Source organism: Pan paniscus, chromosome 20 (genome assembly GCF_029289425.2).
Source record: "Pan paniscus chromosome 20, NHGRI_mPanPan1-v2.0_pri, whole genome shotgun sequence".
Lineage (NCBI taxonomy): Eukaryota > Metazoa > Chordata > Mammalia > Primates > Hominidae > Pan > Pan paniscus.
Genome location: NC_073269.2, coordinates 49,335,675 through 49,354,780, shown reverse-complemented (window position 1 = coordinate 49,354,780; position 19,106 = coordinate 49,335,675). Strand labels below are relative to the sequence as shown.

The window sequence follows — 19,106 nt, the reverse complement described above, 5'->3', positions numbered from 1 at the left end:
CCCAGCTGAAGGCATCTCCCAGGGCAGCGATGGTGCACGCGACGCCACACTGGATGCTTTCCCCTCGTGACCTCCCTCCATCCTCATCAACTCTTTCTGTCACTGCTCCCTAAATGCCTGCCCCTGCTCCATCTGTCCTGTTCTCTGGGGCATCCCAGGCCAAGCCTAGCGCTGACACAGAACAGCGGCTGCCTGAGGGCCCACAGCCTCCCCGGGAATCAGCCAGGAACCCTGTGTCCTGCCTGCCCGCTGCAGCCCAGGGGGCCCAGAGAGCGTGTGATGGTCACACACAGGCACCATCCGGGATGTGGCCACCTACCACCAGCTGTCCCTTGGGAAGACAGACGTCTCCTGTGTGCTTGCGGGGAGAAGGGGGGTGTTATTTTTCCTTGCTCCCATAACACAACTCACCCCCACCCGCCCTCTCAGGTGTGAGCAACTTCCCTCCAGACAGGATCTCTGGCCACTGCCTGTTCCTCCTCTACACACAGCAGCTTGGCCAGGTCAAAACCCTCAGGACAGACCCCTGGGTATGTCAGCACTGGGAGGGCTGAGCCCACCATGGCCACGGAGTAAGTCGGGATGAATCTCTCCAGCTCTGAACCCCTGCTCTGTCCCAGGCTCCCCCTCCTGCGTCTCAACGAGCCATGTCCCGCGGGGTTCCTGTGTAACTCCCCACTTCCTCCTGCACCACCACGGGGAAGGTGTGGTGACCACAGGACAATCAGCTGGGCAGAGAAGAGAAGACATCAAAGGTGGTCAGGGAGAACATGAGAAACCCTGAGCTCCAGCTCAGCCGCCAGACCCCAGGGAGCCATAGAGTGACCGAGAACTGTCCCTTTGACTATGGGCCTCACAGCCCCACTGAGCAATCAGCACAGGCCTCTCCTCCCAAGAGGCATGAGAGATTCACCCTGCACACCTCCAGGATGGATAGTTTCCTCTGGGAAACCCAGGTACTGAATGTTCATCCTTGGAAGCTGCAGCCAAGCTAGACACGATTAGAGAAAGGAAGGGTCCCTCTTACCAGACAACACACAGCTCACCCACAGCACAATGGGACGTCACTGTGACGGGAACCTTGTGCAGCTCCTGCACTGAAGGGGAGAGCCAGATGAGGATGGAAGAGGGTAAAAGGTATGAATGTGCACCCCACCCCAGAGCCATGGGTACAGCAGGAGGCTGAGGCCCAGGACTCTGCTTGCCCAACCTGCAGGGTATGTGTGTGACTGTGTGGGTCTGTGTGTGTCTCTTCTGTGTGTGTGTGTATGTGTGTCTGCACAAAGTGTGTGTTGAGGTTTGGTGAAAGAATCACCGCTGAAAAATGCAGAGGCCTCCACAATTCCCAGGGACCTGAAACACAGACAAAAGGAAAAAAAGGAGGGACAAGGAGGCAGAACTGAGAGAGGAGGGGACAGAGAGGTGTCCTGGGCCTGACCCCGCCCATGAGCTTGGGAAGTGCTCCTGCCCCGGGAAGAGGCTCAGCACAGAAGGAGGAAGGACAGCACAGCTGACAGCCGTACTCAGGAAGCTTCTGGATCCTAGGCTTATCTCCACAGAGGAGAACACGCAGGCAGCAGAGACCATGGGGCCCCTCTCAGCCCCTCCCTGCACACAGCTCATCACCTGGAAGGGGCTCCTGCTCACAGGTGAGGAGAGAACTTCCTGGGAGAGGACAGGAGGAGGAAGCAGAGTGACTGGATGGGGTCTCCTGGAGAGGATGGGGTTCCAAAAAATGAAAGAAGTTAGCACTATGGGAGGCTGAGTTGGGTGGATCACGAGATCAGGAGTTCAAGATCAGTCTGGCCAACACTGTGAAGCCCTCTCTCTACTAAAAATACAAAAAATTAACCAGGTATAGTGGTGTGCTCCTGTAATCATAGCTACTCAGGAGGCTGAGGCAGGAGAATCACGTGCACCCACGAGGCAGAAGTTGCAGCTAGCCAAGATAGCACCACTGCACACCAGTCTGGGTGACAGGACAAGACTCCGTCTCAAAAAAAAAAAACGAAACAAGGAAAAAAAGAAAAAAGAAAAAAAGGGAAAGAAGGCTCTGTTGGAGCCTGGATGGGGGAAAATACACCAGAGGGTCAAAACAGGAAAGTCACATTGAAGCGGAATTGGTAAGTGGTAGGAAAATCTTAAGTGTTCTGTTTTCCTGATTAATCATCAGGGGCCACTATATTTTGAAAAATGATAATAATAACTATATCAGATGACACCTCAAATGAAAATATAAGCAGGACATGAAACACTGTCCTCAGCAAAAAACCTCAACAATTGGGGGAAAAAAACCACCCAGGGCATGGAAGGCCCTGAGAACTCTCACATCTACAGGAGTCTGCAGCCTGTTCCAAGCACTGGGGTGAAACCAAGATCACAAAAGTCACTGTAATCACGGAGCTCACGCTGTCATGGGAGGAAGACAGACATGCTAAGCGATCTAGAATGTGAGATCAGGTGTTGACAAGAACCCTGGAGGGAGCAGAGCAGGGAAAGGTCAGAAAGGGAAGACCCAGGGTCTCTGAAGGAGGTGTCAGGAAAGAAGTCTAAGGATGCCCTGATGTGAGCAGGACCTGAGAGCAGTGTGGAGGGGGCCGTGCAGACCCCTGGGGAAGAGGATTGCAAACAGAAAAATGCCAAGGTCAGAAGTGTTGAAGGAATGGGGGTCATGCAGCTGATCTTGACCTAGTAGGACAGTAGGACACACACACATACACTCACACCCCTTTAGTGTGTGTATGTGTTTGTATGTGTGTGTTTGTGTGTCTTCAAGGCTGAGGATTGAAGAGACCTTCTCAGGACCCATCTTTTCACCCCAATACATAGGTCTCAATATTAACTGATGCTCTCTGTACCTCCTAGCATCACTTTTAAACTTCTGGAACCTGCCCACAACTGCCCAAGTCACGATTGAAGCCCTGCCACCCAAAGTTTCTGAGGGGAAGGATGTTCTTCTACTTGTCCACAATTTGCCCCAGAATCTTGCTGGCTACATTTGGTACAAAGGGCAAATGACATACCTCTACCATTACATTACATCATATGTAGTAGACAGTCAAAGAATTATATATGGGCCTGCATACAGTGGAAGAGAAACAGTATATTCCAACGCATCCCTGCTGATCCAGAATGTCACCTGGGAGGACGCAGGATCCTACACCTTACACATCATAAAACGAGGTGATGGGACTGGAGGAGTAACTGGACATTTCACCTTCACCTTATACCGTGAGTGCTTCCACATGATCCCTGGGTGTTGGGGGGCAGGGATCATTTCTACTTCACACACACAGGATTCTCAGGCCTGGACTCTGCCTGTGTCCCTCTCTGCATTAAGTCCCATGCTGGGGTTCGGGCATTTAGTGCAGTACACACACAGAGGAGACAAATTTCAACAGATCAGAATTCCTTTCCGGCATCCAGACCCTGCAGACACTTGCTGCAGAGGAAGGAGAGTCTGATGGGGGACTCAGCAGGAGGAGATCAGTCTCAGCCAAGCACCTCATGCCCTCTTCATAAATTTGACCCTGAGAAAGACCCTGGAGAACTGAGTAGGGCTGGCCTGAGGGGCCCCCTGAGATACTCTCAGAGCAGCTCAGCTCTAGAAGCCTCAACGCCAGACACCTGTCCCTAAATCCTTGCTCCAGATAAAGCTGAGGAGCCTGTGCCAGTGCTGGATTGTGGCTTCTTGGGAAGGTCTTACTGGGACCAAGAATTTACCAGCTGTCTGAGGACTGTGTCTCCTGGAGCTGCTCACCAGCCAGGGCTCAGCCCTCAGAGCCTCATCTGGGCAAGGGCAGAGCTTTCGTCACCTGACACTCAGAGTGGAGAGGACAGAAAGACAAGCTTTGTAGGCCATCAGCCAACTCCCTTAGAAGGCTTAGGACAGTCCATAGAAAGTCTAATGTCCCCGGAAGCAGAAACAGAAGAGAGAAGATGTACCTGGTAGCAGCTTGTCCACAGGGATCTGATGTAAAGGTGTTATCTCATGGAAGCAAATTAATAATAAATGCTGTTTGTGTGAAACCTCCACTGTGCCAAGCATTAGGTCAGGTGACTGTGAATACTTTAACATTTATTCACAGATAGCATGAAAAGCCACAGTCCATTTGCCATTTAGCTTATTTGATTGAGAGAAAACTGAGGCACAGGAAGGCACAGTCACTGAACCAGAGTCACACCAACACAAAGGGGAGATCTGGGTCATATGAGGTCTGTCTGCAGCCACAGGCCCATCCTCTCCTCCACCAGAACTGAGGGCTTACTGGGTTCCAAGCACCCTATAGTCATTTATTGGCTCAAATCCTCTCTTCTTAGGCATCCAAACCTCAGAGAAGTGAGAGCAAATGGTCAGCTGATTAGTCCGTACTCCAGAACTAAATCACCTGCCTCAACCATCAGAGTCAGTGCAAAAAAAATGTCCAGGCCTCCCCCTCAGATCTTAACCCCTATCACTGAATGTGAAATCCTGTGTTTCCCAAAGTGCCCATGTCACTGTCATGAGATGATCAAGGAGAGGACCTTGTTTTCTTTCCCCACTCATACCCTACACCAGTACAGGCCCAGCGAGAGAGACACACTCAGGAGCTCTCCCATAACAAATGAAGGAATGGAATGAAGAAATAAATGATCCAAAACCTCTTTAGAGACTGGATCTTGGATGCAGAATCCTAGGAGGTTCTAGCCACACCTGTCCCTTGTCCTTCAGAGGCTGACACCCATGTTTCATCCCCCCACTACCTCTTGCCCCTAAAGCCACCCCACCTCATGTAATTCTGAAGCTCTTTGGCCACCAGAGGGTTCTCAGGGCTCTTTGGTCCTGGACTGTGGAACTGGGGCACCTGGTCCCTGGGGTCTCTGAAGTCAGTGTCTCCCTCACTGCTCACTGCCATGGTGTCTCTGCCTCTCTCTGCTTCTCTGTGTCTCTCATCTTCCTCCCACTTCATTCTGACTGGCAAGCCCTGTCCTGCACAGCTTCTTCCCCCACCCCTAGGCATTCCCCAGACACTCTCTCTAACTAGGCTGGCTGTTCTGTTCCCTTCCTCCTAACACTGTGGCCTGGCCCACCTCCTAGGAAATAGGAAAGGCACAGAAATCACCTGGAGTTGCCACTCCTGCCAGGCTTCATCTCGAGCCAATGTCCCCAGGTCACTAAGAGAATGAGCTTCCACTGTACTCCCTTCAAGGCTCTTTCCCTCTGTGAGGCTGACCTGTGGACAAGACAATGGGACAGGGATAGGCAGTTCCTCCATCCACTCATAATTGCCAAACAAGTTCTTCTGGCCTTCCGCACATACACACACAAAACAATTATTGAAATGGTGTTTTGTAGTCAAGAAAGATTTTAATGACTCCAAGTCTGCCAAACAGGAGGACGGAGGTTTATTAGTACTCAAATCAGCCTCCCCAGTGGATCAGCAGTGGATCAGGGGTTAGAGATTTTCAAGGATAGTTTCAGGGTCACAGGACTAAAAATTGAGTACTGCTCATTTTTTGGTGATTGTTTGGTGATGGAATCATGCGGGCGGAGGGAAATGATCTGTTTGTGCTAGAATCCGCCTCTAGGTAGGACCACATGACTGGCTGAGCCATTAGTCATAGGTATGAATGAGGTCAGCCGGTTGCCAGAATGCAAAAGAATGAGAAACATCTCAAAAGACCAATCTCGCTTTCTACAATAGTGATGTTATCTATAGGAGCAATTAGTTACAAATTTTGTAAACTCTGGCCAAATGACTTTGGAGCAGTCAGGGATTATACAAACTGTGCCTACATTTTAGCAGAATTCAGTTCCCTCCTATAATCTTAATCTCATGGTCTTTCACTAGTTTGACAAAGGCAGTCCCTGGGCAAAATAAGGGTGTTAGTTTTATGGAGGAACTATTATCATTCTTGCTTCAAAGTCAAACCATAAACTAAATTCCTCCCAAGGTTAGCCTGGCCTATGCCCAGAAACGAGTGAGGACAGCCAGCCTGAGACTAGATGCCAGATGGAGTCAGACATGCTAGTTTGCTGTCACTGCTGTAATCTTTGCACTGACTCACCAGGTTGTCAGAGGCTGGACAGGCCTGCAGTCCCCAAAGCCCATGGACTCATTTCTCCTGTATCACTTGGGACTCCATCCTCAACCTGCTATGCAGCTCACATTCTCCTGTCACTTCCTAGAGACTTCTGGCTTCCTGTCAGGCATAAAACAAGCTTAAAATTTGTGACTCCATTCTAACACTAAGTAAAAAGTCAACAACTCATTAAAATCCCTCAGAGATGGCTGGGCTGAGTGGCTCATGCCTATAATCCCAGGACTTTGGGAGGCCAAGGCAGGCACAAGGTCAGGAGATGGAGACCATCCTGGCTAACAGGGTGAAACCCTGTCTCTACTAAAAATACAAAAAATTAGCCGGGCTTGGTGGTGGATGCCTGTAGTCCCAGCTGCTTGGGTGGCTGAGGCAGGAGAATGGCATGAACCCGGGAGGCAGAGCTTGCAGTGAGCTGAGATCATGCCACTGCACTCCAGCCTGGGCAACAGAGCGAGACTCTGTCTCAGAAAAAAAAAAAATGCTGTTAGAGAAATGAAGAATGCTTTTGATGCTTACTGGTAGACTGCACACTGCTGAGGAAGGAACCCCTAGCTTGAGGATGTGTCAATAGAAACTTCCAAAACTGAAAGAGGAAAGTTTAAAAAGGGTGGGGAAAAAAAGTGGAACAACATATTCAATTTCATATTTAATATATTTTTTGACAATAGCAATTTCTAAATTTTGTAGTTGTGGGACAACTACAGAGACTGTAACATACACATAATGGGAATACTGGTGGTGTTGCGGACCAGTTGGAGGTGGCCAGGTGGGTGCTATCTGATGGTTTTACTGCCTGTGCCACATACAACTGTTTCCTCATGATGATGCCATTTTCATAAGTTAGAGTTCTTCATGTGGGCAGACACATGAGCCATTGGCATCTCACTTAGACTCTTCCTATTTCACACAAACTTAAACTCTAGTGGTGTTTCCTGAGCTTAACAGAAAATGAAGAAAGCATTCCACATACCTGTTTTGGGGTCCTCCCCATTTTTCCTAACTCTGCACAGAAATTAGAAGCAGGGAGTTCTTTCTATATTTACTAACATAACACACATCACTTCTTTTAATTTGGCATCCTTCCTCCCTTTATGTAATTGATGCACTGACCAGTTCTGTCCTTTTAACGGGACTCTCTCTACTTAAGGAGTTGCTAATTTCAAATCACCTTTGGCATCTTTCTTTGAGCATAATGTGATCCTGCTGGAATTCACGGCACACCTAAACCTTATTTTGGTCTCAAGAGAAATACTACTACCAGCAATTGATCTTAGATGTTTGGATCATCAGTAAAAGTTTCCACTTATGAAAACATTTTAATGTTTCCTCCAAATTTTTTTTTTGTTACTAGAGTCAGAACACAACATGAGGTCTAAATTCCTGACAATTTTTTACGGGAAAATTACAGTATTCCAAATTGAGCATCGGAAATCCAGAAATCCACAATCTGAAATGCTCAAAACTCAACCCTTCTGACCACTGATGTGATGCTAAAAAGAAGTGCTCACTGGCGCACTGTGGATTTTAAATTTTTCAGATTTGGGATGCTAAACCAGTACATATACGGCAAATATTCCAAAATTTAAAAAATTAGAAATCCAAAACACTTTGTTTTAACCTTTCTGCATAAGGAGCATTTTATCTGTATGAACTATAGGCATGAAGCTGTACAGGAGATCTCTAGAACCTCCTCATCCTGCATAACTGAAAACGCACAACCATGGAACAGCACCCTATTCCCCTGATCCCAACTCCTGCAAACTACTATTCTACTCTCTGATTCACTCTGGAATCCAGTGATATGAGGTACATAGAGTAGTCAAACTCAGAATCAGAGTGGAATGTCTAATGAGAGAAAGTATCTGCAAGACTTCTTCCCAAATATTGGTCTAATATCCACCAAACACATATGGTCCATGAGGGCCAGACTTCCATCATCAGTTCATGTTCGCCCTTTCCACCAGTCAGTTCTGCATTTGCAAACATCCACATGTATTTCTAGAAAGATCCACATGGTCCTCACCTGCCCTCTACAGGGGGAAGGGAGCATCTTGGACCCAGAACAGGGAACATGGTCTTGGTCCAAAGCTATCAGCTCTTGCCTGTCCCCTTCACTCTTTGTAGGTCATTCCTTGGACTCTGCTCTATCTTTAGAAGTCACTGGCTAAAGTCACTCACTATGAGACACCTGGGAAAACTGCCCCACCTTGTGGCTCCACTGCCTGATGACTGAACTGACCTCCAGGCTTGACTCTGGTCTCCCCTGTGTTATTTATGCTGAAATACCCAGTCCCAGGCCAGGCTTTCCAGTACCCAAAGGGTTTAAGGACAATGGGAAGTTCCATCATCCATCTCTAGGATGTCCTTGGAAAGGGAAGCTGCAGAGAAAACATACCTCGGGGGGCAAAGTAAGACTGAAACTAAGAAGATTCCAGCACTGCATGCTCCAAGTGAGGACCACAAGGTGGGACAGGAAGGCAGATGGAGTCGGAGGGACTCAGAGAGGCATCGGGTCTGTGACTGCTGGTCCTGTGTCTTTCCATGACCCAATGCTGCTGCTCAATTCACACTTGAGAAAGTCTGTGCTTCTCCCACATAAAGCAGGCAGCCTCACAATCTCTGAGCCCTCAGATTGCCATGCATCTGTCTTTAACACACACATCTTCCATGGGCTTTTAAGGACTTGGGTGGGCTGAGAGGTGGGAAATGCCAACTCTGATTGAAAAATGCCTTTGGAAGAATCAAAGATGCCACACAGGGCAAACCTCTCTCTGTTTTCTGCACAGTGGAGACTCCCAAGCCCTCCATCTCTAGCAGCAACTTAAATCCCAGGGAGGCCATGGAGGCTGTGATGTTAACCTGTGATCCTGCGACTCCAGCCGCAAGCTACCTGTGGTGGATGAATGGTCAAAGCCTCCCTAAGACTCACAGGTTGCAGCTGTCCAAAACCAACAGGACCCTCTTTATATTTGGTGTCACAAAGTATATTGCAGGACCCTATGAATGTGAAATACGGAACCCAGTGAGTGCCAGCCGCAGTGACCCAGTCACCCTGAATCTCCTCCGTGAGTATCCTCTGTTCCTCTGTGAGCCAGGTTGCCATCCCAAATACACATGGCCAGAGGCCAGGCCTCTCAGTCCCTCTCAGGTCCAAGTACAGAGACCTTTACCCCTGGACATCAAAGCTGGCCATGACTTTCTGCCCCAGGCAAAACAGAGTAGGCCTAGGCTTGATCCACAATAGGAGAAAACAGGCTGCTCCTCTCATGGGAGACCCAGGTTCCACAGCTTGTGATGGGAGAAACAGGTGAAGGTCTCAGGCTCCAGATCAGTGAACACAGCGGGGATTTGGCTGGGACTTCAGTGTTGCGACTTGGCTCACAGGGTCACTGTGGCCCTTCCACAGACCAGGATTTTCCCTTCCCTCTGACAATGTCACCTGTGACTTTATTCTCTTTGCTCCAGATGGCCTGGATGCCCCCACCATTTCTTCCTCATACACCTATTACCATACAGGGGAATTCCCCAATCTCTCCTGCCTCACAGACTCTCACCCACTGGCAGAGCATTCTTGGCTGATTGATGGGAAGTTCCAGCAATCAGCACAAGTGTGCTTTATCCCCCAAATCACCAAAACATATAGAGGGGTCTAGGTCTGTTTCATCCATAACTCAGCCACTGGTGGAACAAATCTCATAATCAAGAGGATCATAGTCCCTGGTGAGTGGATCCCTGGAGCATTGGCAATATGTTTTCCAGTGAATTCTATCTAGCTATCAGGGAAGAGCCACCTGCCCTCTGCAAAGGGAGAGGGAAAATAAAAAATCCAGCACAGGGAATATGTTTCTGCTCCAAAACCACCAGCTTTTGCCTGTCCCCTTCACTCTTTCTAGATCATTCTTTAGACTATACACTGACAATGAACAATCTGAAAGGAAATTAAGGAAATAATTTCAATTCACATTAACATCAAAAGGAATAAAATATTTTGCAGTAAGTTTAACCAAAAAGGTCAAATGATTATACCCTGAAAACTACAAAACATTGCTGAAAGAAATTAAAGACGATATCAATATATGGAAAGACATTTCATTTTCATGGATTGGAAGAATCAATATTGTTAGAAAGACGATACTACCCAAAGTGAGTTGCAGATTCTATGCAACCCCTAGCAGAATCCCTGTAACATTTTTTTGCAGAATTAGAAAACTCTGTCCTAAATCTGAACTGACAGGCTCTTATTAATGACTGCCACAACAGAAACACTGAGAAAAAGAGGCAACCATGAAAACGTGGAAAGTTCTGATGACAGAAAATAGCAATCAGCCTTTCTCACATCCCAAAGCCTTAAAAAATATATGAGTGCAGCATGGCCAGTATGGAATTGACCAAAAACTAATCACCAAGCTAGAAACGTGGTGAGAGAAAAAAAGGGCAAGAATATCTTTGGCTTATCACCTCCCACTTTTGCCTACTAATCTGATGCTGAAAAGAAATGCTCACTGAAGCATTTTAGATTTTGAATCTTTCAGATTTGGGATACTAAACCAGTAAGTATATGACAAATATTTCAGAATCAAAAAATGTCAGAAATCCAAAACACTTTTTGTCCTAAGTCTTATGCATAAGAAATACTCAGTCTGTGTGAACTATAGGCATCAGGCTTTACAGCAGATCTCTAGAACCTCCCCACCTTGCATAACTGAAACTGCACACCCATGAACAACTTCTGATTCTCCCCACTCCCAGCTCCTGGCAAACAGCAGTCTCTTCTCATATTCACTCTGGAATCCACTTACATGAGGTCCCTAGGGTAGTCGAACCCATGGAATCAGAGAGTAGAATGTCCAATGAAAGAAAATATTTGCAAAATTTCCCTCCAAACTTGTCTCATATCCATCAAACAAACATGGTCCATGAGGACCAGATTTCCAGCAGTTCATTCCCACACTTTCCACCAGTCGTTCTGCTTTTGCAAATGTCCACATGTATTTCTGGAAAGATCCACATGGTCCTCACCTGCTCTCCGCAGAAGGAGAGGAAACTTAAAGAACCCAGGACAGGGAACATGGTTCTGCTCCAAAGCCACCAGCTCTTGCCTGTCCCCTTCACTCTTTCTAGATCATTCCTTGCACTCTGCTCTATCTTTAGAGGTCACTGGATCAAGTAAGTCATCATGAAACACCTGCAAAAAACTGCCCCACTTTCTGCCTCCACTGGCTGATGACTGAACAGACCTCCAGGCTTGACTCTGGTCTCCCCTGTGTTATTTCTGCTGAAACATCCAGTCCCAGGCCAGGCTTCTCAGTATCTTCAGTGTTTCAGGACAATGGGAAGCCCCATTATTACTCATCTCTAGAATGTCCTTGAAATGGAAGCGGCAGAGAAATCTCATCTAGGGGGGCAAAGTAGGATGGAATTTGGAAGGGGCCCAGTAGTTGCACATTCCAGGTAAGGAACCCAAGGTGAGCCAGCAAGTTAACTGATTAGGGAGGGACTGGGAGGGGTACAAGGGGCTGTGACTCCCACTGATGTGTCTGTCCATGACCCAACACTGCTGCTCAATTGACACTTGAGAAAGTCTGTGCTTCCCTAAAACAGAGCAGGTGGCCTCACAGTCTTTGAGCCCTTAGATCATCATGCATCTTTCTTGTGACAGAAGCACCAGCTATTGGCTTTCAAGGACTCAGGTGGGCTGAGAGGTGGGAGATGCCAACTCTGACTGAAGTAAGCCTGTGGAGGAATCAAAGGTGCCACACAGGACAATCTTCTCTCTGTTATCCACACAGCAAAGCTGCCCAAGCCCTACATCACAATCAACAACTTAAACCCCAGGGAGAATAAGGATGTCTTAACCTTCACCTGTGAACCGAAGAGTGAGAACTACACCTACATTTGGTGGCTAAATGGTCAGAGCCTCCCGGTCAGTCCCAGGGTAAAGCGACCCATTGAAAACAGGATCCTCCTTTTACCAAGTGTCACGAGAAATGAAACAGGACCTTATCAATGTGAAATACGGGACCGATATGGTGGCATCCACAGTGACCCAGTCACCCTGAATGTCCTCTGTGAGTATCTTTTGTTCCTCTGTGGGCCAGGACACCAGCTTAAATCCAAACCACCAGAGGCCAGGCCTCTCAGTCTCTCTCCGGTGCAAGTATAGACACCTTTACTTCTGGACATCCGAGGTGGCCATGACTCTCTGCCCTGGGAAAACCTAGGTAGGCACAGCCTTAACCAGGAATATAAGGAGAGGGGACGCTCGTGTCATGGGAGACTTGGGGCCTAAAACTTGTGATGGGAGAAACAGGTGAATACCTCAGGCTTCGGCTCAGTGAACATAGAGGGAGTTTGGCTGGGACTTGAAGGTGTGTCTTGGCTTAGAGGGTAACTGTGTCCCTTTAAGAGACCAGGAACATCCCCTTCCCTCGGATGACATCACCTATGGCTTTATTCTCTTTGCGCCAGATGGTCCAGACCTCCCCAGAATTTACCCTTCATTCACCTATTACCGTTCAGGAGAAAACCTCTACTTGTCCTGCTTCGCCGAGTCTAATCCACCGGCACAGTATTCTTGGACAATTAATGGGAAGTTTCAGCTATCGGGACAAAAGCTCTCTATCCCCCAAATTACTACAAAGCATAGTGGGCTCTATGCTTGCTCTGTTCGTAACTCAGCCACTGGCAAGGAAAGCTCCAAATCCATGACAGTCGAAGTCTCTGGTAAGTGGATCCCAGCATCCTTGGCAATAGGGTTTTAGGTGGAGTCTATCTGGCATTCAGGGAAGAGTCAGGAAAACATTTTTATTCCCAGCCTGTGTCCCATGGGCACAAGCAAATCCCAAATTCTCCTCCTGAACCCTCCCAATTTGTCTAAGAACTTCCAAAACTTTAACAAACAGGCTGATATCTTTATAAAATTCCCAGCCTAGACCAAGCAGGAGAAACATTGATTTCATTGAAATAATTGACAATATTGAGGATAATATTTTTATGATTTTTATTTGAAAATTTGCTGATTCTTTAAATGGTTTGTTTTCTAGATTTATGGAATTTTTTTCTTTTAATCTATCTATAGCTTATAGCAGTTCAATAAACTATACTTTTGGGAACCGTAATTGAAACATTTACTTTTGCTCTCTACCTGACTGCCCCAGAATTGGGCAACTATTCATGAGTATTGATATGTTTATGGTAATACACATATTTGCACAAGTACAGTAACAATCTGCTCTGTTTGTAACAGGACACATTTCAAATCATTGGTTATATTACCAAGGCTTTGACTGGGATGTTATATTCAAGAATATAGATAGAATGAACCAACATGAACTGCAGGCAAAGTCTGAAGTCAGCCTTGGTTTGGCTTCCTATTCTCAAGGGTTTTGTAAAAGTTTAATCTGAGAGTCCTTATAAAAACTTAGAGCAAAGAAAATTTTAAAAGAGGCCTACACGGTCCATTGCTACTCTTGCTGCACTTATGTAAACAATCAGACCACGTTTGAAGAAGCTCAACCTATTTTGCAAACAAACTTATTCTACTGAAATTATCATTGGTAAAACTAGAGATGCCCATAGAGAGAAAAATTATGTGGAAAATAAAAACTGTAGTACACCGGTTATGAGATTGCACCTCTGTTCATTGTTTCTGTGTTTTTATTATCCACCTGTAGACTGGATATTACCCTGAATTCTACTAGTTCCTCCAATTCCATTTTCTCCCATGGAATCACGAAGAGCAAGACCCACTCTGTTCCAGAAGCCCTATAAGGTGGAGGTGGACAACTCGATGTAAATTTCATGGGAAAACCCTTGTACCTGACGTGTGAGCCACTCAGAACTCACCAAAATGTTTGACACCATAACGACAGCTACTCAAACTGTAAACCAGGATAACAAGTTGATGACTTCACACTGTGGACAGTTTTTCCCAAGATGTCAGAACAAGACTCCCCATCATGATAAGGCTCCCATCCCTCTTAACTGTCCTTGCTCATGCCTGCCTCTTTCACTTGGCAGGATAATGCAGTCATTAGAATTTCACATGTAGTAGCTTCTGAGGGTAACAACAGAGTGTCAGATATGTCATCTCAACCTCAAACTTTTACATAACATCTCAGGGGAAATGTGGCTCTCTCCATCTTGCATACAGGGCTCCCAGTAGAAATGAACACAGAGATATTGCCTGTGTGTTTGCAGAGAAGATGGTTTCTATAAAGAGTAGGGAAGCTGAAATTATAGTAGAGTCTCCTTTAAATGCACATTGTGTGGATGGCTCTCACCATTTCCTAAGAGATACATTGTAAAACTTGACAGTAATACTGATTCTAGCAGAATAAAACATGTACCACATTTGCTAACACTGTTCTCTTAAAATAATTTTAAAAGAATGGGGTGGGCCCTCCCATGTGTCCAGGCCAGGTCTCTGAAAAGAATCCTCCATCTGCAGTAACAATGCCTAAGAAGATGACATGGACTTGGTCCTGATATGCAGCCATTCCTCTATACCCTTCCCCTGCTGCCGGGCTGTACTAGCCCAGGGCCCAAATCTTCAGCTGCAGAGCTGAGACAGAACATGGGATACCCAGCAGCACTTACCTTCTTCCAGTCCACTGCAGTGGCTACCGGCATGGCCCATTTATCCCTGAGGACACCCATCTGCTGACCCACAGTTTCTAAGAGTCAGACTTTCCTGGCTTCTCTGAGTCCCAGCTACTTTCACTCTGCTGAATCCTTCTTCTCCCCACAGGTGTCATTGCCTTAGCAGACACCTCTTTCAGCTGCAGCTAACAGGTAAGCCAAGACCCAGACCCCAGAGCATAAACAAAGATTTCAAAACCTACTGTGTCCAACGGAGATGCCCACTTGTGGGCGGCAAGCCACCCAGGTGCCGAGGCAAGAGACCAAGGGCACAAGCTGTTCCAGTATAATAAAATATAAAAGAAGATTAGTTATACCAGATATAGATCTTAGATATGATTATATATGAATATCATTAATCATTAGTTGGTAGCAATTACTCTTTATTCCAATATTATAATAATCCTCGCTCTATGATCATAACCTAGGAAAAGCCAGGTCATAAAGAGATAGGAGCTGGGGAGACATAGTAAGAAGTGACCAGAAGACAAGAGTGCGAGCCTTCTGTTATGCCCAGTCAGGGCCACTAGAGGGCTCCTGGTCTAGTGGTAATACCAGCGTCTGGGAAGACACCCATTGCCAAGTGGACCATGGACTAGAGGTACCCTCAGTGTCAAGGAAAAACACCCACTACTTAGCAGACCAGGAAAGGGAGTCTCCCTTTCCCCGGGGGAGTTTAGAGAAGAGTCTACTCCTCCATCTCTTGTGGAGGGCCTGATGTTAGTGAGGTCCACCCACAGTTATCTGGAGGCCTAACCGTCTCCCTGCGATGCTGTGCTTCAGTGGTCACACTCCTAGTCTGCCTTCATGTTCCATCCTGTACACCTGGCTCTGCCGTTTAGTTAGCAGTAGCAAATTAGTGAAAGTCCTAAAAGTCTCTAATAAGCAGAAATAATGCCGTAAGCTCTTTCTCCTCTCTCTCTCTGCCTCAGCTGCCAAGCAAAGAAGGGCCCCCTGTCCAGTGGACACGTGACCCATGTGGTCTCACCTATCATTGGAGATGGCTCATACTCCTTATCCTGCCCCTTTGTCTTGTATCCAATAAATATCAGTGCAGCCTGGCATTCATGGCCACTACCGGTCTCCGCGTCTTGGTAGTAGTGGTCCCCTGGGCCCAGTTGTCTTTTCTTTTATCTCTTTGTCTTGTTTCTTTATTTCTACAATCTCTCATCTCTGTACATGCGGAGAAAAACCCACCGACCCTGTGGGGCTGGTCCCTACACCCACTGTACAGAGACATAAAGAAGTAGAGATGTATACAACTCCCCAACAACACGGTGTCCCAAAACAATGTTCTCTCCGCCCCTCATCATGGAATTCACTGTCTCTCACCACATGGGCAAGTGCTTCCAGGGTCTCACAATTCTTCCACAAGAGGCAATGCACACTTTAACATAGCACTTCAGCAAATAAAGTGGTGACAGTTTACCTACTTAGATTAAGTTTCTTGAAGGTTCTCCCAAATTTCCCCCTGAAGAAGACAGAAAAGTCTTTCCCAATTGTAAAATATTGGCCTTCCCAACTTTCAAAAAGGACCCCTGAATAGCCAAAACAATCTTGCCAAAATAAATTGTAGGACTTGAACTGTCTTATTTGAAAACTCACAAAGGAGTGCAATTATTAAAACAGAAGCTGCTGGCAAAAGAATAGACATAAAGACAAATGGGATAGAATTGAGAGTCTAGAAATATACCCTGACACTTATGGTCAATTACTCTTTGAAGGAGGTATCAAGACAATTTAATGGAGGAACAATTCTCCTTTCAAATGATAGTGCAGAAACAACTAGATAACCACATGCAAAACAGTGAATTTAGATAATTCTACCTCCCACCATATCAAACCATTCTCTAAAAAATTGATCACTGAGTTAAATATAAGACCTACAATCATAAAAACATCTTAAAATAAACATAGAGGTAAGTATGGATGATCTCAAATGTGCAGTGGATTCTTAGATATGATACAAAAGCATGAGAAACAAGAAAAAAAGATAAATTGGGCTTTATCAAGATGTGAGCCTTTTGTACATCAAAGGAAATTATCAAGAAAATAATTAATAGACACAGAATGAGAGAAAATATTTGCAAACCACATATAGGCAGTTTTCATGTCCAGATAATATCAAGAACCAGCTACAACTCAATAACAAAAGGACAAACCATGCAATTTATAAATGGGCAAAAGACTCAAATAGACATTTCTTCAAAGAAGATATACAAATAGTCAAGAAGGACATGAAAAAATACTCAACATCATTAGTCATTAGGAAAATACAACATCAAAGCTGCAATGAGACACCACATCACACCTACAAAACTGGCTACCATTCTTTTACAATGTTAAATAACAAGTAGCAGCATTATGTAGGATTTGGAATCCTCACATATTGCTGGTGAGAATATAAAAAGGTACAGCCACTAGGAGAAACAGTTTTGCTGTTCCTCAAAAAGCTAATCATAGAATTCTCATTTGAAACAACATCCATTCCTAGGTATATACCCAAAAAATTAAATCCAGGGACTCAAACAGGTACTTGCATGGGAATGTTGATTGCAGCATTATTCACAAAATATAAAATATGAAAACAATCCAAGTGCTCATCAACACATGAATAAATAAATATGGTGACACATACAACAGAATGTTAATCTGCCATAAAGAGGAATGAAGCTCTGACACCCGCTGGAACGTGCATGGACTTTGGAAACATTATGTTAAGTGAAATATGTCAGAAACAAAATAACACCATTGTATAATGCATTTATATGAAACATTAAGAATAGGCAATTCACAGAGACAGAGTAGAGATGATCAAGGTCTAGGGTGGAACATACAGGGAGTTATTGTTTAAAAGATACAAAGTTTCAGTTTAAAATGATAAAAATTTTCTAGGAAAAATACTGGTGATGGTAATTTAAAACTGTGTATGTGGTTAATTTCACTTGATTGTTTATTTTAAAGTGGTTAAAATAGCACATTATTCACAGAACTGTGAAAAATAGATTTCTATTATTTAATTCACCCAGGCTAAGGTGTTTGTTATGGCAGCTGAAGCCCATGAATACATCATCTGACCCAGTGTTTTCAATGAAAGGCATCAGTTTTCAATCAAGTTAGCTGGAAGCTCCTGTATCCTGGAGAACCAGAGGCCCCAAAACAAGAGCTCCAGCAGGGGCTCAGCCAGCACAGGTCCCATAAGGCAGCCTCAATATCAGGCCCTGGATGGCATGTGAGGCAACAGCAATACAACCACAATGTGAAATTGTAAGATTTTTACTACTTACAGACACTGGGGAGCGCTTGGCACACCTGGAGACAAGAGACACAGAGGTCAGTGAGCCCAGGCAGGGAGGAGAGAAGAGACCTGTAAGCGAATGGCTTTATTAAGTCCAGGGTGTTATCTGACAGGTTTCCAGCAGGGAGCTTTAATGGATGTGTTCAAAGCAAGCAACAAACACTGGGACCAGGAGCTCACGCTGTGACTGAGAGGTGGTCACTTTAAATGTGAGGGCGAATGTCAGAATTATCAGTTTAAGGAAAGCAGCTGGAGAGACGGGAGTCCAGCACACCAAGCAGGAGAGATGCCTCTAAGATTTTATCTCTGGCCACCAACTGGAGTCACTTGAACCAGATACAGTATTGAAAACTGCCATGGTGACCAAGCCCTGCCTCTGATTTGAGGCAAATAAACTTACACCTTAAAAAATGAATGCCAAGGCAACATGACAGTATGAGCGTCACGACATCCAGGGACACCAGAAGGGTGTGATACTGTGCCCTGGAGTCAGAATCCTGGGTTCTGGTCCCTGGGAGTGAGAAAATGAAAATGACTTGTCCCTGCCCCCCTGATATTGGTCTTCCCATCCTGCTGCTCCCTCTTCTGCTCCCAAGCCCACGTGCACTGCTCAGCCCCAGACATCACTGCCCCTAGGGTATACACAGTGCCGCCTACTGCACACAAACACAAACTCACAGAAGGTGACAAAAATCTGCATTTGGGACATCTGATTGTGAAAGAGGGAGAACAGTGAATGTAGAGCCACAGAGACTGGGACTTACGGGGCTGGAAGGTGAAGGAGCTGTAACATAACATAAGTGTGACCTCGTGTGAAGTGTGCAGATCCATGTGGAATAAAACATGCAGCCTGGCCTGGGATTGCTGCCGTTCACACTTCCCTCCCTGTCCACCAGAGGGCGACAGAGTCCCTCCCAGCCTGGAGCCTTCCCAGGGGATGCCAACGTTCCTCAGTGGAACCCACAGCCCAGCAGTGTCCACCCTCACCAGGGTCACTTCGGCTCAAGTCCTCAGCGCCCTCCATGCTCCCCACACGGACTCTGTCAGCTCCTCTCTGACCTGGCGGCCGCCAACCTAACACCACTCC

The 19,106-nt window shown here is 46.1% G+C and overlaps 1 protein-coding gene across 4 annotated transcripts; it reads left to right on the top strand.

Annotated features, from left to right (window-relative positions):
• Nucleotides 1-170: 170 nt before the first annotated feature.
• Nucleotides 171-14,441, top strand: PSG4 (pregnancy specific beta-1-glycoprotein 4). 4 transcript variants are annotated; one of them, XM_008966589.5, is made up of 6 exons: nucleotides 171-1,649; nucleotides 2,866-3,231; nucleotides 8,868-9,146; nucleotides 11,871-12,149; nucleotides 12,550-12,804; nucleotides 13,755-14,441. In XM_008966589.5, the coding sequence occupies exons 1-6, from the start codon at nucleotides 1,586-1,588 to the stop codon at nucleotides 13,769-13,771; spliced, it is 1,260 nt and encodes a 419-aa protein (XP_008964837.3). In that variant the 5' UTR covers nucleotides 171-1,585; the 3' UTR covers nucleotides 13,772-14,441. The 4 variants fall into 4 exon arrangements, with proteins under 4 accessions (XP_008964837.3, XP_024782191.3, XP_008964839.3 ...); XM_024926423.4 differs by lacking the exon at nucleotides 13,755-14,441 and adding an exon at nucleotides 13,160-13,203; XM_008966591.4 differs by lacking the exon at nucleotides 11,871-12,149.
• The last annotated feature ends 4,665 nt before the right edge of the window (nucleotides 14,442-19,106 follow it).